Source organism: Hyla sarda, chromosome 1, assembly GCF_029499605.1.
Source record: "Hyla sarda isolate aHylSar1 chromosome 1, aHylSar1.hap1, whole genome shotgun sequence".
In the NCBI taxonomy this organism is placed as follows: Eukaryota; Metazoa; Chordata; class Amphibia; order Anura; family Hylidae; genus Hyla; species Hyla sarda.
The window spans coordinates 301,374,375-301,398,430 of NC_079189.1; the positions used below are offsets into that span (position 1 = coordinate 301,374,375).

Below are 24,056 nucleotides of genomic sequence, written 5' to 3' on the forward strand. Positions count from 1 at the left end.
GGGATTACATACAGGAATACATAAGGGATAATTGTATTATAAGTGATAGCCAGCATGGGTTTACTAAGGATAGAAGTTGTCAAACCAATCTAATTTGCTTTTATGAAGAGGTGAGTAGAAGCCTTGACAGAGGAATGGCTGTGGATATAGTGTTTCTGGATTTTGCCAAAGCGTTTGATACTGTCCCTCATAGACGTCTGACAGGTAAGTTAAGGTCTTTGGGTTTGGAAATTTTAGTTTGTAACTGGATTGAACACTGGCTCATGGATCGTACCCAGAGAGTGGTGGTCAATGATTCGTACTCTGATTGGTCCCCGGTTATTAGTGGTGTACCCCAAGGTTCTGTACTGGGACCGCTGTTGTTTAATTTATTTATCAATGATATAGAGGATGGTATTAACAGCTCTGTTTCTATCTTTGCAGATGACACCAAGCTTTGTAGCACAGTACAGTCTATAGAGGATGTGCATAAGTTACAAGATGACTTGGATAGACTAAGTGTCTGGGCATCCACTTGGCAAATGAGGTTCAATGTGGATAAATGTAAAGTTATGCATCTGGGTACTAATAACCTGCATGCATCGTATGTCTTAGGGGGGATTAAACTGGCAGAGTCACTGGTAGAGAAGGATCTGGGTGTACTTGTAGATCACAGACTACAGAATAGCATGCAATGTCAGGCTGCTGCTTCCAAAGCCGGCAGGATATTGTCATGTATCAAAAGAGGCATGGACTCAAGGGACAGGGACATAATACTCCCCCTTTATAAAGCATTGGTACGGCCTCACCTGGAATATGCTGTTCAGTTTTGGTCACCTGTCCATAAAAGGGACACTGCGGAGTTGGAAAGGGTGCAGAGACGCGCGACTAAACTAATATGGGGCATGGAACATCTTAGCTATGAGGAGCGATTAAAGGAGTTACAATTGTTTAGTCTTGAGAAGAGACGTTTAAGGGGGGATATGATAAACGTATATAAGTATATTAATGGCCCATACAAAAAATATGGAGAAAAACTGTTCCAGGTTAAACCCCCCCAAAGGACGAGGGGGCACTCCCTCCGTCTGGAGAAGAAAAAGTTTAGTCTCAAGGGGCGACACGCCTTCTTTACCGTGAGGACTGTGAATTTATGGAACGGTCTACCTCAGGAACTGGTCACAGCAGGAACAATTAACAGCTTTAAAACAGGATTAGATACATTCCTGGAACAAAATAGGATTAATGCTTATGAAGAAATATAAAATCTCATCCCTTCCCCAATATCGCGCCACACCCCTACCCCTTAATTCCCTGGTTGAACTTGATGGACATATGTCTTTTTTCGACCGTACTAACTATGTAACTATGTAACTATGTAACAGCTGGAGGTGCGCAACTACAACTCCCAGCATGCCGAGACAGCTGTTTGGGCATTCTGGGATTTGCAGTTTTGCAACATCTGGAGGGCTACAGTTTAAGAGACCATTAGATAGTGGTCTCAAACTGTAGCCCTCCAGCTGTTGCAAAACTACATACTCCAGCATGCCCAAACAGCTGTCTGGGCATGCTGGGAGTTGTAGTTTTGCAACATCTGGAGGGCTACAGTTAGAGACCACTATCTAGTGGTCTCAGACTGTACCCTCCAGATGTCGCTAGGCAACTCACCGGCTTCCGTAGGATCCAGCCGCACGACGTTGCCGCCCGCCGATCTCCGTCGCCCGCAGCCTCCGGATCGGTAAGTGGATCTTCGGCGCCGGTCCCTGTCAGGTTTCCCCGTCCTGCCCTGCCTATTGTGGGTGGGCAGGACGGGAAAAAACTAAAGTAAACCCCCCCGCCCCCGATCTACTATTGGTGGTCGTGTCCAGACCACCAATAGCAGTGATAGGAGGGGTGGCACCCATGATCCCCCTTCTATTCCGGGTCACCATAGACCCGTAATGACCCGGAATCGCGCAAATCGCAAGTATGAATTCACTTGCGATTTGCCACGATCGCCGACACATGGGGGGGGGGGGGGCTGATGACCCCCCTGGGCCTTTGCACGGGATGCCTGCTGAATTATTTCAGCAGGCATCCCGGTCCGATCCCCACCCGGTGCGCGGCGGGGGCCGGAATTGTCCATGATGTACGCGTACGTCATGGGTCCTTAAGTACCAGGGTACAGGGTTCAGTAGCACACTAGACAGCTGCCTACAGCACATACTTGTTGTCATGGCCCTGGATTAAATGAAAATTTATGGAAGGATCTAAATCTTTTGTCCTCCACAATTTGGTTGATTCGTAGTGTAAAGTGAACCTTATAATCACTAGTATCACCTTAAGGAAAATATTTGATATATTAACTTTTTCTAAATTGTAGTAAATTGTAGTTGAATTTGTTCTCAGCTTATTTATTATAGCCTGTTGTTTAACTTATTTCTCTTCCACCTTAAGATAAGTAGAAATTGCCTGGTTGACAAGTCACATGTGTGAAACACAGCAGCACAAAAGGTATTCAGGAATCCCTGATTTTTCTGTGATCTCATGTTATGACACATATTAAGTAAAGAACAAAAAGGAATACAATGAATCCGAACTCAACAATGATTAAAGCAGTAAACATGGATCATATTCTTGAGTAGATATTAATTGTTTAACAGTAGAAAGTATTAATCATTACCTTTGTGTAGACCCCCCAGGACAGCTCTGTTTCAGTGACCATGACCACTATACCAAACATCCCAAATATAAGAGCGTAGTCACTGAGCCTTTTCCTCTTCTCAAATAGTGCTCTACGGTGACCCAGCCTGTAGCCCACGTTTTGGTTCTTCTTTTGGCCCTTATGACCTCCAAGGCTACTGTCGTCCCCTCCCCGTAGGCTGCGGTGAGATGCTTTGATGGGGTCGTTTTTGCTTACTACGACTTCTATTCCTGGGCTGTGTAGTGTCTGCAAGGGCTGGGTTTCTGGATCTGTCTCGTGGAGGTTCCTCCTAGAGGAGCTCAGGCTGCTGAGGGGTCTTGGGATCCCCCCGTTGTATCTGCAGCTGTTCATGGCTATGTCCGAAAAACGGTTGGACTGTCTGAAGGATGCTCCTGGACCATCATGACTGATGGGCTGTAGGTCAGCGTTCCCCTATGGAACAGATACACAGAAACATTTGTTACAGACGGATGGGGACTTAAATCGTGTAGTCTGCTTGAGTTGGTATGCAGTTTTTATATGAAAAAATTATCATAAATATGGGCTTTGCAAATGCATATTGAATACAAATACACACTGAGTACACATTATAGAATCGGAACAATTATTGACTATGCTTTATACAATCCACTATGCAATCAGTTTGGAGAAAATGTATTATATATATATATATATATATATATATATATATGTAAACATATATGTGAGATATCTTCTCTTCAAGGTTCATTTGGCATCATACCTATTTTTTAGTGATAGAAACATATCCTTTATCCACAGCAGGGCCCCGCCTCTCCCTACTGAATGGAGCCGGGGTCTACACACAATTCATTCATTGCCCATGGGATCCTGCAGTGTCCAGGTATCTCTGGTGCTCCTATAGACAATAAATAAAGCGTGTGACCACCCACAACTCCATCCTGCAAGGGGAGTCAGGGCCCTATTATTGTGAATGCGGGGGGTCACAGAGGTCGGTTTTAAAAATACTAAATTTATACATTTTTTGACACTCAGTATAGTAGACAAAGCTCATTTATAAAAAATAAAAAAAAGCAAAAAAATATTAAAAAAAATACTGCAATAATAATAATAATAATATAAACAACCAGTCAGCCAGTCAGATCAATTTTTACAATTCTAAACAGCTCAACACATATACTGGAGAACAAATACTGTAACAATGCAATTAAGCTCCTTTTCTGGCATAACTAGAGCCACCCCCTTAACTAACAATTTTTGTTTATACTTCATTTGACTGATCTACTAAAGTTTTCCAAGCACTTTTTATTTTACAAGTAGTAATTAACAGCCATGCGCCATGTTGAAAATTCCAAGTTACTTTAATATTTGGCATAGGGGATAAAATGTTTTTGCCCCAATTCATTAATTGTTAGCAGTCCTTTTTTCATGGTAGGTCCACGGTTTAGGGGGCGCAAATTATTGCCTTTCCTCAGACATTAGCAGCCCACCCTATGCCACTAAGTAGGCCGCTTTTTGTTTATTGCCAATGGCATAATCCTGTGTTACCTGCCTCCAGCTTTATAATAGATGTGTTACCTTTTATAGTAATGCTGATAGTGACACGACCCTTGACCCACGACCATTGTACACAAGCTTGAGAATCATTTCTATAGGAATATTTACAGATTTTGTTTCAATACAGATGGACATTTTAGAAAAAGTTAAATTGAATACCACATTTTTTTGCTGCTCACTAAGGGGGCTTATGACGGAATACCATGTTTGTTATGGTTCTTTTGCATAACTTTTGAGGGGAAGAGCTTCCTCACTAAGTTTAACTGGTGCTGATGGGTTTTATTGGCAGCTTAGAGCCTGATGAAGGCATCATACTCCTAATAGGCCCTGCAGAATTTGTAACAACCATAAACGGAATCTACAGTCAGCAGTTTTCCTACCACAAAACTGCTGACAGCCCTAAATAGGCAGTGGAAAGGGGAAAGCATATCTCTGCTCTTGGTCTTTCACTCTGCAAGACAGAGAAAAAGGCTTTTTAATTATCATATCATTACCATATAAATCAGTGGTTCTCAACCTGGGGTACAAGTACCCCCAGGGGTACTTAACAGTTCTCCAGGGGGTACGTGAAAAAAAAATCAGTAATGGCAGCCACTGGTTACTGGTCTGGACCACTATGAAAGAAATTGTAGGCTGATGTCACTGCACCATGGAGTGGAGCAGGAGGACAGCAAATGGGAAGTGCGGGCACTGGGCTGCTGTGGGCAGTAACTACCATCAGCTTTGTTGCTCCACTGCCCCTGCAGACCTGGGACCTATTGCTATGAGCCATAGCAATAGATCCCCAGACTACAGGAGCAGGGGAGCACCAAAGCGGGACAGTATGGTGGCCTACAACTATATATGGGGGGCAGTTTGGGGGCCTACAGCTATATATGGGGGCACAGAGGGGGCCTAATAACTTTATGGGGATGCAAAGTGGGTACTATTACTGTGTCTTACAATAAACATGGGAAGTTTGTAAATAGATGGGTATTGTACTGCAGAAAGGAGCCTAAAATGTTTGTTTGGCTGGTTCTGTGGAGAATTCTTGTATGTGAGAAATCTTAATGGCGGTCTAGGCCAGATAGTGAAGAAAAGAAAAGTAAACAACTCTGGTTAGAGAAGATGTCACCTGTAAATCGGGGGACTGGGGAGATAGGGAGAGGAACAGGGGGCCTGTTATAGTGGAAAGTAACATATGAATTATACTATAATCATTACAAAATGCCTCTAATATGGGCTACAATTTTTGGGGAATGGGCTGTGAAGGGGTACCCTGGCAAAAAAAAGTTAAGAACCACTGATATAAATTACCATAAACTGTATCCTGCTTGGTGAATGCCATGAATGCAAAACAAAAAAGCAATGCCAGAATTTACTATCCTCAATTAATATGCCTCCCAAAACATAGTAAAAAAAATTGAAAAATTGAAAAGTGACAACACAAAAACAAATAGTTTTGTTGTCTTTCTTTAATGTTTTATTGTTTTATTTTGTTTTATTGTTTCTCTCCATAATCACATAATCACAGTTATGCAAAAGCTGCACTATAAGGACAAAATGATTGTGCCTTTTAAGTCTTGAATTCCAGTGTTTTATTTATCACCATTCACACAGGCGTATAAAATCCAGCACTTACCAATACAGTCTGCCTAGTGCTCAATGAATCCCAGCATGGTACTGTATTAGGATGTTACATTACAAAAAGTCAGTTTGTGGAATTTCTTCACTCCTAGATCTAAGAGCAGCATAAACTAGTGACAGAGGAGAGAAGCTGAACAGGACTATGTATAACATGTATCGTTCTGTGCAGCCATTTTCCTGATATGCAAAGGAATCCGCCTACCGGCCATTGATTGGCAGCTGTCTGACTATACTGTGTATAGGTAGACAGCTGTCAATCACTGACCTGCAGGTGAATATGGAGAATTACTGAGTGCACACATAATGGAGAGGACTAGGGCGCAGTGTTCGGTGCCCTTATATTCATAAGGGTACAAGAAGAACGGCTGCACAGAAAGATGGAAGTGATGTATTGTTTTGTTCAGCTTCTTTGTCATTAGGTTATGCTGCCCTCAGAGTCTGTTTAAAGTTTGCACTGTTATTCTTTATCTTTTTTACAAGTTAGTTTTCGTTTATTAGCTACAATTTGTGGACGAGAGCACATTGTACGCTGGGTTGTCAATTTAGGTACAGCAATTGAAAATCACGGTTTTCCCTAGTACAGTGGTCCCTCAACATACGATGGCAATTCGTTCCAAACGAGCTATCGTTTGTCGAATCCATCGAATGTTGAGGGATCCGTGCAATGTAAAGTATAGGAAGCTGTACTCACCTGTCCCCGCCGCTCGAGATGGTGTCCCCGCCGCTCCCGATGGTGATCCCGGGCCTCCGCTGGGCTCTCCGCTGTCTTCTGCGGTCCTCTTCTGTCTTCCGCAAGGCCTTACTGGGCCTGCGTAGCGACGTCATTACGCCGCTGCGTACGCCATTCCTATTGGATGGCATGCGCAGCAGCGTATTGACGTCATCGGAGAGGGCCGAGAAGACGCCGGAAGACCAGCGCTGGACCCGGAGGGCACCCCGGAGCATCGTGGAGGGGTAAGTAATACTGTAGCTACCTACAGTACTTAGTGTATAGTTAGAGCTTTTGTAGTCATTTTTTGAATTTGTTTATTTGCATTTGAAGCTGTTAGGCAGGGCTTGATCTATTCTTATTTATATATGCACAGTTGGGGTCATTTTGGCAAAGTGTAAGGGAATAACCACCAGTGTTGGTCCTGAATAGTGTTGGGTGCGAATATTCGAATTTCAAATTTTTATCACGAATATCGCAAGTTCGCGAATTCGCAAATATTACGAATATATTCGCTATATATTCAAAATTACCAGTATTCACTTTTTTCCGCATATTCGCATGTGTGAATATTCGCATATTCCTTCTTTTCACTTGTGGGCCAATTAGAATGATGCAAATACAATTGTCAGAGGTTATCAACAACATCCCTAGCAACCAATAGTACAGTTGCTCACCCCCTCACAGTTTTCTTCCTCGAATACGCGAATATTCACATATGCGAATATGCAAATATAATGAATATGCGAAATTTGCGAATATAGAACGAATATTCAACTATATATTCTCAAAATATCACAATTTCGAATATGGCCAATGCCGCTCATCACTACAACAGCAGATAAGATTTCTTTTAGGTTGGGCTCACACTCAGCAGTAGTGTGCTGTGCCGCCAATTACCATGCAGAAAAACTGCACATATATCACTGTAAATGTGTGCCTTAGCCAATGGTATCTCTGCGGCTTATATAACCCTCTCTAGGTGGTAGTATTGCCTGGTGGATGTCCATTGGATGTACCCTGGATCCTCAAGAATTAGCTGGAGCTGTCAGAAGACTGAAGGCACACTTCTATGTGTGGAAAAGTTGTCCATGTATTAAGGCATTCTGGAATTACATCTTTTGTTGTATGATGCTTGCTCAGGCAAATCTGTCTTTAATACCCCTGATTCCGGGATCTTTGGCACAGGTCAAAAAGGATCTCTTGTGGCACTTCTTGACAGCGGGTCACTTGGTTATCCACCGCCACTGGAAGTCCTCCATGGTTGGTGGCTGGTGAAACTTAGGGTTATCATGAAAAAGGAGGAGATAGTTGCTAAGGAACATGGCCATTTTGATCATTTTATTTCTGTTTGCTTTTCCTGGCATCTCTTAATGGATTATCCGGATTTTTTGAGTATTTTAGGGTGATTTTGTGTCTTCCTATGAATGGATTCTCTTCCTAATCTTCTCCTTTCCTTTTTCCCATCTCTCCTGCCCTGTTCTTATCTTTCCCCTTTACTTTCTGCCTTGCCACCTTTTTTTCTTTCACCTCTTTAATTTATGTTCATCAGTTTTTTTTTTTGCCTGCACCCATACTATATACATGCCTGGACCCTTGATCGGAATTATGTTGGGATTGGCTTGGTACCTGCTGCCTGCAGTGTACTTACTACATTCTGTCGGGGTGTGTTTCTGTTAGCCTAGCAATTTTGCTGATACTTTTTTTTATTGCTTAGAGTCATATGTATATTCATGTTTCTTCATGTCTCCTTCTCATTCACTATTGTTGTTTTTTTCTTAAATTATGGACATGTATTTTTTTTTTTTTTGCTGATGTAAATTAAAATGTATTATATATATTTTACTGTGAGTTGGCATGTTTTGCAAGGTGGTTATTTGTGGCATAGTTTTCACAGAAGAAAACAACGTGTTATATAAAAAAAAAGAAAAACACATAACAAAATCATTGGCCACGCACCACACTAGGTACGTGTGAACACAGCCTTACAATATAGTGATGTTCATACTTGCCATATACATTCGATTTTTTTAAGTGAATCGTGCCAATTGTGACAAAAGACATTACAGGAAAGAAACATTAGACAACTTGGATTTTAGCTTGTTGCCCATAGAGATAAGCAGTAGCAGAGCTTTAAGCTAATCTTTAGAGATGAGCGAACTTTTCATGAATTGGATTCGGACGATTCACCGAATTTTCAGAAAAAATTTGTTTCGATCTGAATTTATTCGCGGCAAATCTATATTAAAAACAACTATTTCTGGCCTACAGAGAGCCTCAATAGGGGTATAGAACACTTTGCTGTGCTCTAACATGCATATGGAGTGTTCTGGGGTAGTGAAATTATACTGTTATTCAGAATAACATGCAGATTACCGGCATCGCTTTTAGAATCACTGCCGCAGAGCGGCACAATGACAGGGCCTGGAGGTGGCATCAGTATAAGGAGACCATATAGTGGCTGAATGACACAGCGTGCAGGTTTTGGCAGCATGAGGAGACCATATAGTGGCTGAATGACACAGCGTGGAGGTGTTGGCAGCATGAGGAGACCATATTAGTGGCTGAATGACACAGCGTTGTGGTGGCAGCAGCATGAGGAGACCATATAGCGGCTTAATGGCACAGCCAGGAGTTGGCAGCAGCATGAGTAGACACTAGGCCTTCACAAAGATGAATTCAGAAATTTAAACCGAAGATTTTGGATAGCTAGTGCTACCTACCATAACAAAATTTTTATTCCCAGACCCAGGCTTAGCAGCAGTATGAGTAAACCATATATTGCCTGGAGTAGGATGAAGCATGAGGAAACCCCAGGGCTTCACAATCCCCAAGAAAAAACACAAGAATTTTTTCATTTAAAATGAAGATTTTGGATAGCTAGTGCTAACTACCATAACAAATGTTTTATTCCCAGGCCAAGCAGCAGTATCAGTAAACCATATATTGCCTGAATGACACAGCCTGGAGTTGGCTGAAGCATGAGTACACGCCAGGGCTTCACAATCCCTAAGAAAAAACACAAACATTTTTGAAATTTAAAATGAAGATTTTGGATAGCTAGTGCTACCTACCATAACAAAATGTTTATTCCCGGGCCCAGCAGCAGTATCAGTAAACCAAATATTGCCTGAATGACACAGCCTAGAAAGGCTCATGTGGCCGTGAGATGTAGGCACAACGTCTCCATTGCCCTGACCAGCCATTGTTTCCAACACTTTTCGCCAAGGCAAACCATGTGAAGAACAGTGTGACACCGCCGTGCCCTGCACATATGATATGCTGAAGGGCCACTGAGACTTGTCCGGGCAATGGAGGCTGAGGACACAATGGAGGATGAGGAGGCGGAGTTGCACACTGTCACAGGACCAATGGGCTGACAGAGTGGAGCAGGAAGCAGCATGAGTACACAAGAGGGGTTCACAACCATTAAAATTAAAAGGTGAATGTTGAAATATCTATTGAAGATGCATGTTAGGTAGTGCTAACATCCAAAAATTTAAGGCCCAAGCCCAGAAGCATCAGTAAACCAAGTAGTTCTTGACACAGTCAGGAAAAGGCGTTAGCAGTACACAAGAGGATTTCATAACCCCTAAGATTGAAAGATCAATGTTGAAATCTCAATTAAGCATGTATGTAAGCCAGTGCAAAACATTCAAAAATGGAAGGCCCAAGCCCCGAAGCATCAGTAAGCCAGGTAGTTCCTGAAAGACACAGGAGCAGTCAGGAGCAGGCATCAGCAGTACCCAAGAGGGTTTCATAACCCCTTACATTGAAAGATCAATGTTGAAATTTCTATTAAGCATGTATTTAGCTAGTGATAAACATCCAAAAATTTAAGGCCCAAGCCCAGAAGCATCAGTCAGCCAAATAATTCCTGAAAGACACAGGAGAAGGCATCAGCAGTACACCAGAGGGTTTCATAACCCCTTACATTGAAAGATCAATCTTGAAATCTCAATAGTTCCATGTCACATGTCAGCACAATGACAGAGCCTGGGGGTGGCATCAGTAGAAGGAGATCATATAGTGTCTGAATGGCACAGCCTGGAGTTGGGTGAAGTATGAGGAGACCCCAGGGCTTCACAAAAATTGTCAGAATACCACCTGACATTCAAAATAATAAAATGCTAGATACGTTCTCTGAAGAAAAGGATCCTTCATTAGATGACAATATGAGTATTGTGTGTTCCAGTGACATTAGCTCATCGGAGGAACAGGAAAGCATGATACAACTTCTGCAACTGAAGAACCACAACAAAGAATAAGCGACTTAAAGCCTACTGGAACTGAGGAACTTCAAAATGGTAAATCTACCACTTGGGATAGTCAGTCAATTCCAACAGCCGGTGGTCAGTATCCACAGTTCCCTGTTTCTGCTAGTCCTTGGCAATATTCCTTTTATTACTGGTCTGGTATCAACATGGCAATAATGCTGGGAGAAAAACTCAAGGATAGCCACATGTTTCCTACAATACACAGTCAATATATGGAGACCATATGGTGGCTGAATGACACAGCCTGGAGGTGGCTGAAGCATGAGGAAACCATATAGTGCCTGAATGGCACAGCCTGGAGTTGGCGGCAGATGAGGAGACAATAAGGCCTCACAATCTCTCAGAATAAAAGATGAATTGTGAAATTTCCATTGAAGATGTATGGTACCAAGTGCTACCATAAACATATACAGGTAATATCCTAGGCCCAGCAGCATCACTAAACCCTGTAGTTGCTGAATGACACAGACAGGAGGAGGCATCAGCATGAGTTTACAGAAGGGCTTCACAACCCCCAACATTATGTTAATGTTTAAATCTGTATAGAAGATGTATGTTAGCTAGTGCTAACATCAAAAAATTTTAGGCACAGGCCCAGCAGCATCACTAAATCATATAGTTGCTGAAACACACAGACTGGATCAGGCAGCAGCAGAAGTACACAAGAGGGCTTAATAACCCCGAACATTAAAAGGTGAATCTTGAAATCTGTATAGAACATGTATGTTAGCTAGTGCTAACATCCAAAAAAGCACAGGCCCAGCAGCATCAGTAAGCCAAGTAGTTCCTGAAACTCGCAGCCTGGATCAGGCAGCAGGATGTGTACGTAAGAGGGCTTCACAACCCCTAACATTAAAAGATCAATGTTGAAATCTTTATTGAGCATGTATGTTTGCGAGTGCTACCATAAAAAATTGTAGGTAATATCCAAGACAGTCCCAGCAGCATCAGAACACAATATATTGGCTGAATGACACAGCCTGGAGGTGGGAAAAGCATAAGGTGCCCATGTAGTGTCTGAATGGCACAGCCTGGAGGTGGCTGAAGCATGAGGATACCATATAGTGGCTGAATGGCACAGCCTGGAGGTGGTATCAGGAGTCCTGAAAGTAACCCTAATGCAAGGAATTTCTGAAACTGGGGACCAGCACCTTAATTATGTTTTGCAGTATCCATGGCTGCACAAGAGCCTGGAGGTGGTAGCATCAGCATGAGGAGACCATAGAGCAGCACAATGACAGTGCCCGGAGGTGGTAGCATCAGCATGAGGAGACCATATGGCGGCACAACGACAGAGCCTGGAGGTGGTAGCATTAGCATGAGGAGACCATAGAGCAGCAGAATGAGTGAGCCTGGAGGTGGCAGCAGCAGCATGAGTGCCATGCCAACTGAGGGTTGAGTGTTAGGAACTCACCGACTGTTGACTGGGGGTGTCGAATGTCACTTGAGATTAAGTGGATGACTGAGTGAACCGATCAATCACGGCTGCTGGGTTGCTGGTCGCAACACAACTGCTAGCTGACACAGGGAGCTCAGACCTCCTGCTGCGACTCCGGTTGGCACACACCCCTACTCTGCTGCGACCTCTGCCTGCGCCTGATGAATTTAGGTCTCAGCCACTCCTCTGTGCACGTCCTGGCAATACTCTTCCTGACATACTTATTGCGTATATGAGGGGAGTACAATATGCTTCACTACACTTAAAACAGTATTTGTCTAGAACAGCAGCAGGTGTGTACTATTGGCTGTCCTTTCATAGTATCTAGTCCCTTGACAGATTAACAAGTACAAAATAGTACACTACTTAGATGTAGGTATGCGGTATGCACTGATTAGGGCAGAAAAATGCGTTACAATACGCCTAAAAACTAAGTTTTGTAAAACACCAGCCGGTGAGTACTACTGCTTGGACTTTCACAGTATTTAGGCCCTTGACAGATTAACAGGTACAATATGGTACATTACTTAGATGTAGTTATGTGGTATGCACAAATGAGGGGGAAAAATGCGCTACAGTACACTTGGAAAACCTATTTTCATAAAACAACAGCCAGTGATTAGTTTTCTCTGGCCTTTCACTGTATGTAGGCTTGTTACAGATTAACAGGTACAAAAAAGTGCACTACTTAGATGTAGGTATGTGGTATGCACGTATGAAGGCAAAAAAATGCGCTACAGTACACTTGGAAAATGTATTTTCATGAAACAACAGCTAGTGATTAGTTTGCCCTGGCCTTTCACTGTATGTAGGGTTGTTACAGATTAACAGGTACAAAAAAGTGCACTACTTAGATGTAGGCATGTGGTATGCACGTATGAGGGCAAAAGAATGCGCTACAGTACACTTGGAAAACTTATTTTCTTAAAACACCAGCCGGTGATTACTTTTGCCTGGACTTTCCCAGTATCTAGACTTGTTACATATTTACATATACAAAATAGTAGACTGCTTTGATATAGGTATGTGGTATGCACGTATGAGGGCAGAAAAATGCACTAGAGTCCGCTGAAAAAATCTATTTTTTGCACAGCAGGACACAGTGCAGCACCACAAAAAAAAAATTGCACTCTGTCACAGAGTGTTAAGAATGGTGTGAACTGCTGGTTATTATACAGTGTACAGACTAGTATAAGCAGCTGATGATTTCTTGTGGAAAAAAATACACAGAATTGCGCTGACAAATCATTCCTGCCTTCTGTGATACGGTTCATGAAGTTAAGGCAGCTTGTTCATATGTATGAGGCAGTGAAAAGCTATCTGCCCCTCTCTGATAAAATGCTGAATAAAGTGACTGGGAGGTTAATGGCTGGCGTAAAAATCCTTATCAGTGAGATCAAGCAAATCACTGCACTGCACTCTGTCCACAACGCTGATGTAACTAGCAGTTGAAAGTGGAACGCCGCGGTATGAGCAATTCAGCATGTCTGTGTAACACACAGAGACACGCAGCCATCCTCTCTCTCTCTCTGCAGTGAATGGCATGAAATGATCAGCCGCAAAATGGCTGTCGATTATATAGGGCTGTGACAACACAGGAGTCAATGAATGCTGATTCATCCTGCATGTGATTCAGGGTCATCCCGCCTACCTCCCTTCCCGCCTTCCCAGCATCCCCTGCCCCATGTAATGACATGTGGATCCGCCTTTTTAGTACAATAGTGAAGGAAAAAATGTATCTAATGAAATGTATCTTTTTTATAACAACATTTTTATTCATTTTTAAACAGGGATCAATTTATGTGGGAGGGCGAGGACCTAGAAATGTAGCCGACAATTATAAAAATGTAGTATGTGTGTGTTTTTCTAATTTTTTCTTTATTTTTAATTTTTTTTAGGTAGTACTACTTCTCCCAGCATGGAACACACTGTTCCATGATCGGAGTAGTAGTACCTGTACTAATTGACAGATCGCCGTTGCGATTCTCCTGTATAATGTATAGATGCGTCCGGCTGCTCTTCTATGGTCCCATGCACTGCCGTATATCTACACCTATTCATATTTCCCACAGAGAGCTTTGACTGGCCAGATGGTTCCAGCCAATCACAGCTCTCTGTGGGAAATAGGAATATGTGTATATATACGTCAGTGCAGGGGACCATAGCAGAGCGGCTGCCCGCATCTATACATTATACAAGAGGATCACAGCGGGTGTCAGGAGTGACATCCACTGAGATCTTTCCTTAACTGCAGGTACTACTACTCCCAACATGGAGTACACTCCGCTCCATGCTGGGAGCTGTAGTACCTGCATTAATAGACAGATCACAGCAGGTGTCAGAAGATACACTTGCTGCGATCTGTCTATTAATGCAGGTACTACAGCTTCCAGCATGGAGCAGAGTGCGCACCATGTTGGGAGTAGTACTACCTGCAGGTAGGAACAGATCACAGCGGGTATCACTACTGACACCCGCTGCGATCGTCCTGTCTATAGCAGAGATGCAGAGTGGCTGTATACATCGCTCGCATCCCTGCTCTGTACTACGGCCGGCCACTCACTCATTCATATTTCCCTCAGAGCTGTGATTGGCTGCAACCATCCGGCCAATCACCACTCTGGGGGGAAAATATGAATGAGTGGCCAGCCAGAGTACAGAGCAGAGATGCGAGAGCTGTACACAGCCGCATCTCTGCTATATTATGGACGATCGCATCGAGTGTCAGGACTGACACCCGGGACAATATGTCTATTTCTACAGGTACTACTACTCCCATCATGGAACAGTGTGTTCCATGCTGGGAGTAGTAGTACTATCTAAAAAATGTAAAAAAAAAAAAAAAGTGAAAAACACACACTTTATTAACAATTAATAAAAAAATGTTAATAAAATATATACATTTCGTTAAATAAAATTTTTACCATCACTGCTGCATCTTTTTTTTTTTTGTTGCCCAACAAATTTTGGGAACCAAAAAAAACTGCCAAGGTGCAATTTCCACACAAATGAAAAAACACCAGAAAAAAACGTCAGAAAAAACACCCGACGCAGGAAATTGCACTGCTGCGTTTTCTTGCGTTTTTTTTCAACCCAAAAAACGCAGGGAAAAAAAACAAGTGGAAACTTAGCATGAGTTGTCTACAAAGCATTGTGCTTTAAGTTAGGCCCCTTGTTTTTATTGAATTGGAATTGTAAATAGTACATACCATGACAATCTAGGGAACTGTCTATTTCACTAGAAACAACTGTTCATTGTTTTGGCACGACAAGGCATTGTCTGGGAACAAATAGTGCGCTCAAGGTAAATAACTTGGCTAGTTACCTGTTGTTGAGGAAGCAAGGACTTTTTCCCCAACATCTGTGCCAATATCAACAACGATCATACGGCTGAATGGATGTAAGGATTGCTTTTCTTCTACCATATACTGAGATATATACATCGTCTACCATATACTGAGATATATACATAGTCTACCATATACTGAGATATATACATAGTCTACCATATACTGAGATACATACATAGTCTACATATACTGAGATATATACATAGTCTACATATACTGAGATATATACATAGTCTACATATACTGAGATATATACATAGTCTACCATATACTGAGATATATACATCGTCTACCATATACTGAGATATATACATAGTCTACCATATACTGAGATATATATAGTCTACATATACTGAGATATATAGATAGTCTACATATACTGAGATATATACATAGTCTACCCTATACTGAGATGTATACAAAGTCTACCATATACTGAGATATATACATAGTCTACATATACTGAGATATATACATAGTCTACCATATATACTGAGATATATACATAGTCTACATATACTGAGATATATACATAGTCTACCATATACTGAGATATATACATAGTCTACCATATACTGAGATACATACATAGTCTACCATATACTGAGATATATACATAGTCTACCATATACTGAGATATATACATAGTCTACATATACTGAGATATATACATAGTCTACATATACTGAGATACATACATAGTCTACCATATACTGAGATATATACATAGTCTACCATATACTGAGATATATACATAGTCTACATATACTGAGATATATACATAGTCTACATATACTGAGATATATACATAGTCTACATATACTGAGATATATACATAGTATACCATATACTGGGATACATACATAGTCTACCATATACTGAGATATATACATCGTCTACCATATACTGAGATATATACATAGTCTACATATACTGAGATATATACATAGTCTACCCTATACTGAGATATATACATAGTCTACCATATACTGAGATATATACATCGTCTACCATATACTGAGATATATACATAGTCTACCCTGTACTGAGATATATACATAGTCTACCATATACTGAGATATATACATAGTCTACATATACTGAGATATATACATAGTCTACCATATACTGAGATATATACATAGTCTACCATATACTGAGATATATACATAGTCTATCATATACTGAGATATATACATAGTCTACATATACTGAGATATATACATAGTCTACATATACTGAGATTTATACATAGTCTACATATACTGAGATATATACATAGTCTACCATATACTGAGATATATACATAGTATATCATATACTGAGATATATACATAGTCTACATATACTGAGATATATACATAGTCTACATATACTGAGATATATACATAGTATATCATATACTGAGATACATACATAGTCTACCATATACTGAGATATATACAAAGTCTACATATACTGAGATATATACATAGTCTACATATACTGAGATATATACATAGTCTACCCTATTCTGAGATATATACATCGTCTACCATATACTGAGATATATACATAGTCTACATATACTGAGATATATACATAGTCTACCCAATACTGAGATATATACATAGTCTACCATATACTGAGATATATACATAGTCTACCATATACTGAGATATATACATCGTCTACCATATACTGAGATATATACATAGTCTACATATACTGAGATATATACATAGTCTACCATATACTGAGATATATACATAGTCTACCATATACTGAGATACATACATAGTCTACCATATACTGAGATATATACATAGTCTACATATACTGAGATATATACATAGTCTACATATACTGATATATATACATAGTATATCATATACTGAGATACATACATAGTCTACCATATACTGAGATATATACATAGTCTACATATACTGAGATATATACATAGTCTACATATACTGAGATATATACATAGTCTACCATATACTGAGATATATACATAGTCTACATATACTGAGATATATACATAGTCTACCATATACTGAGATATATACATAGTCTACATATACTGAGATATATACATAGTCTACATATACTGAGATATATACATAGTCTACATATACTGAGATATATACATAGTCTACATATACTGAGATATATACATAGTCTACATATACTGAGATATATACATAGTCTATCATATACTGAGATATATACATTGTCTACCATATACTGAGATATATACATAGTCTACATATACTGAGATATATACATAGTCTACCCAATACTGAGATATATACATAGTCTACCATATACTGAGATATATACATAGTCTACATATACTGAGATATATACATAGTCTACCATATACTGAGATATATACATAGTCTACCATATACTGTGATATATACATAGTCTACCATATACTGAGATATATACATAGTCTACCATATACTGAGATATATACATAGTCTACATATACTGAGATATATACATAGTCTACCATATACTGAGATATATACATAGTCTACATATACTGAGATATATACATAGTCTACCATATACTGAGATATATACATAGTCTACCCTATACTGAGATTTATACATAGTCTACATATACTGAGATATATACATAGTCTACCATATACTGAGATATATACATAGTCTACCATATACTGAGATACATACATAGTCTACCATATACTGAGATATATACATAGTCTACATATACTGAGATATATACATAGTCAACATATACTGAGATATATACATAGTCTACCATATACTGAGATATATACATAGTCTACCATATACTGAGATACATACATAGTCTACCATATACTGAGATATATACATAGTCTACATATACTGAGATATATACATAGTCTACATATACTGAGATATATACATAGTCTACATATACTGAGATATATACATAGTCTACATATACTGAGATATATACATAGTCTACCATATACTGAGATACATACATAGTCTACCATATACTGAGATATATACATAGTCTACATATACTGAGATATATACATAGTCTACATATACTGAGATATATACATAATCTACCATATACTGAATATATACATAGTCTACATATACTGAGATATATACATAGTCTACCATATACTGATATATATACATAGTCTACATATACTGAGATATATACATAGTCTACCATATACTGAGATATATACATAGTCTACCATATACTGAGATATATACATAGTCTACATATACTGAGATATATACATAGTCTACCATATACTGAGATATATACATAGTCTACATATACTGAGATATATACTTAGTCTACATATACTGAGATATATACATAGTCTACCATATACTGAGATATATACATAGTCTACATATACTGAGATATATACATAGTCTACATATACTGAGATATATACATAGTCTACATATACTGAGATATATACATAGTCTACATATACTGGGATATATACATAGTCTACCATATACTGAGATACATACATAGTCTACCATATACTGAGATATATACATAGTCTACATATACTGAGATATATACATAGTCTACATATACTGAGATATATACATAGTCTACCATATACTGAGATATATACATAGTCTACATATACTGAGATATATACATAGTCTACCATATACTGAGATATATACATAGTCTACATATACTGAGATATATACATAGTCTACATATACTGAGATATATACATAGTCTACATATACTGAGATATATACATAGTCTACATATACTGATATATATACATAGTATATCATATACTGAGATACATACATAGTCTACCATATACTGAGATATATACATAGTCTACATATACTGAGATATATACATAGTCTACATATACTGAGATATATACATAGTCTATCATATACTGAGATATATACATCGTCTACCATATACTGAGATATATACATAGTCTACATATACTGAGATATATACATAGTCTACCCAATACTGAGATATATACATAGTCTACCATATACTGAAATATATACATAGTCTACATATACTGAGATATATACATAGTCTACCATATACTGAGATATATACATAGTCTACCATATACTGAGATATATACATAGTCTACCATATACTGAGATATATACATAGTCTACCATATACTGAGATATATACATAGTCTACATATACTGAGATATATACATAGTCTACCATATACTGAGATATATACATAGTCTACATATACTGAGATATATACATAGTCTACATATACTGAGATATATACATAGTCTACATATACTGAGATATATACATAGTCTACATATACTGATATATATACATAGTATATCATATACTGAGATACATACATAGTCTACCATATACTGAGATATATACATAGTCTACATATACTGAGATATATACATAGTCTACATATACTGAGATATATACATAGTCTATCATATACTGAGATATATACATCGTCTACCATATACTGAGATATATACATAGTCTACATATACTGAGATATATACATAGTCTACCCAATACTGAGATATATACATAGTCTACCATATACTGAGATATATACATAGTCTACATATACTGAGATATATACATAGTCTACCATATACTGAGATATATACATAGTCTACCATATACTGTGATATATACATAGTCTACCATATACTGAGATATATACATAGTCTACCATATACTGAGATATATACATAGTCTACATATACTGAGATATATACATAGTCTACCATATACTGAGATATATACATAGTCTACATATACTGAGATATATACATAGTCTACCATATACTGAGATATATACATAGTCTACCCTATACTGAGATTTATACATAGTCTACATATACTGAGATATATACATAGTCTACCATATACTGAGATATATACATAGTCTACCATATACTGAGATACATACATAGTCTACCATATACTGAGATATATACATAGTCTACATATACTGAGATATATACATAGTCAACATATACTGAGATATATACATAGTCTACCATATACTGAGATATATACATAGTCTACCATATACTGAGATACATACATAGTCTACCATATACTGAGATATATACATAGTCTACATATACTGAGATATATACATAGTCTACATATACTGAGATATATACATAGTCTACATATACTGAGATATATACATAGTCTACATATACTGAGATATATACATAGTCTACCATATACTGAGATACATACATAGTCTACCATATACTGAGATATATACATAGTCTACATATACTGAGATATATACATAGTCTACATATACTGAGATATATACATAATCTACCATATACTGAATATATACATAGTCTACATATACTGAGATATATACATAGTCTACCATATACTGATATATATACATAGTCTACATATACTGAGATATATACATAGTCTACCATATACTGAGATATATACATAGTCTACCATATACTGAGATATATACATAGTCTACATATACTGAGATATATACATAGTCTACATATACTGAGATATATACATAGTATAATAATATATAATAAATATAATAATATAAAATATACTGAGATACATACATAGTCTACCATATACTGAGATATATACATCATCTACCATATACTGAGATATATACATAGTCTACATATACTGAGATATATACATAGTCTACCCTATACTGAGATATATACATAGTCTACCATATACTGAGATATATACATCGTCTACCATATACTGAGATATATACATAGTCTACATATACTGAGATATATACATAGTCTACCATATACTGAGATATATACATAGTCTACCATATACTGAGATACATACATAGTCTACCATATACTGAGATATATACATAGTCTACATATACTGAGATATATACATAGTCTACATATACTGAGATTTATACATAGTCTACATATACTGAGATATATACATAGTATATCATATACTGAGATACATACATATTCTACCATATACTGAGATATATACATAGTCTACATATACTGAGATATATACATAGTCTACATATACTGAGATATATACATAGTCTATCATATACTGAGATATATACATCGTCTACCATATACTGAGATATATACATAGTCTACATATACTGAGATATATACATAGTCTACCAATACTGAGATATATACATAGTCTACCATATACTGAGATATATACATAGTCTACCATATACTGAGATATATACATCGTCTACCATATACTGAGATATATACATAGTCTACATATACTGAGATATATACATAGTCTACCATATACTGAGATATATACATAGTCTACCATATACTGAGATACATACATAGTCTACCATATACTGAGATATATACATAGTCTACATATACTGAGATATATACATAGTCTACATATACTGAGATATATACATAGTCTACCATATACTGAGATATATACATAGTCTACCATATACTGAGATACATACATAGTCTACCATATACTGAGATATATACATAGTCTACATATACTGAGATATATACATAGTCTACATATACTGAGATATATACATAGTCTACCATATACTGAGATATATACATAGTCTACCATATACTGAGATACATACATAGTCTACCATATACTGAGATATATACATAGTCTACATATACTGAGATATATACATAGTCTACATATACTGAGATATATACATAGTCTACATATACTGAGATATATACATAATCTACCATATACTGAATATATACATAGTCTACATATACTGAGATATATACATAGTCTACCATATACTGAGATATATACATAGTCTACATATACTGAGATATATACATAGTCTACCATATACTGAGATATATACATAGTCTACATATACTGAGATATATACATAGTCTACATATACTGAGATATATACATAGTCTACCATATACTGAGATACATACATAGTCTACCATATACTGAGATATATACATAGTCTACATATACTGAGATATATACATAGTCTACATATACTGAGATATATACATAATCTACCATATACTGAATATATACATAGTCTACATATACTGAGATATATACATAGTCTACCATATACTGATATATATACATAGTCTACATATACTGAGATATATACATAGTCTACCATATACTGAGATATATACATAGTCTACCATATACTGAGATATATACATAGTCTACATATACTGAGATATATACATAGTCTACCATATACTGAGATATATACATAGTCTACATATACTGAGATATATACATAGTCTACATATACTGAGATATATACATAGTCTACCATATACTGAGATATATACATAGTCTACATATACTGAGATATATACTTAGTCTACATATACTGAGATATATACATAGTCTACCATATACTGAGATATATACATAGTCTACATATACTGAGATATATACATAGTCTACCATATACTGAGATATATATATAGTCTACATATACTGAGATATATACATAGTCTACCATATGCTGAAGATATATACATAGTCTACATATACTGAGATATATACATAGTCTACCATATACTGAGATATATACATAGTCTACATATACTGAGATATATACATAGTCTACATATACTGAGATATATACATAGTCTACCATATACTGAGATATATACATAGTCTACCATATACTGAGATATATACATAGTCTACCATATACTGAGATATATACATAGTCTACATATAATGAGATATATACATAGTCTTACCATATACTGAGATATATACATAGTCCACCCTATACTGAGATATATACATCGTCTACCATATACTGAGATATATACATAGTCTACCATATACTGAGATATATATAGTCTACATATACTGAGATATATAGATAGTCTACATCTACTGAGATATATACATAGTCTACCCTATACTGAGATGTATACAAAGTCTACCATATACTGAGATATATACATAGTCTACATATACTGAGATATATACATAGTCTACCATAATACTGAGATATATACATAGTCTACATATACTGAGATATATACATAGTCTACCATATACTGAGATATATACATAGTCTACCATATACTGAGATACATACATAGTCTACCATATACTGAGATATATACATAGTCTACCATATACTGAGATATATACATAGTCTACATATACTGAGATATATACATAGTCTACATATACTGAGATACATACATAGTCTACCATATACTGAGATATATACATAGTCTACCATATACTGAGATATATACATAGTCTACATATACTGAGATATATACATAGTCTACCATATACTGAGATATATACATAGTCTACATATACTGAGATATATACATAGTATACCATATACTGAGATACATACATAGTCTACCATATACTGAGATATATACATCGTCTACCATATACTGAGATATATACATAGTCTACATATACTGAGATATA

General features: G+C 37.4%; 1 protein-coding gene across 6 annotated transcripts in view; it reads right to left on the reverse strand.

The window, feature by feature from the left end:
* Positions 1 to 24,056, reverse strand: part of LOC130269518 (small conductance calcium-activated potassium channel protein 2-like) — a 198,512-nt gene that overhangs the window by 153,160 nt on the left and 21,296 nt on the right. For 4 of the 6 annotated variants that reach the window (XM_056518116.1, XM_056518118.1, XM_056518117.1 and 1 more), the window contains exon 2: positions 2,639 to 3,091. In XM_056518116.1, the coding sequence (XP_056374091.1) occupies positions 2,639 to 3,091 (453 nt within the window). Of the gene's footprint in view, positions 1 to 2,638; positions 3,092 to 15,570; positions 15,740 to 24,056 lie in introns of those variants that run through there. The other 2 variants (XR_008843550.1, XM_056518115.1) reach the window with 2 other exon arrangements.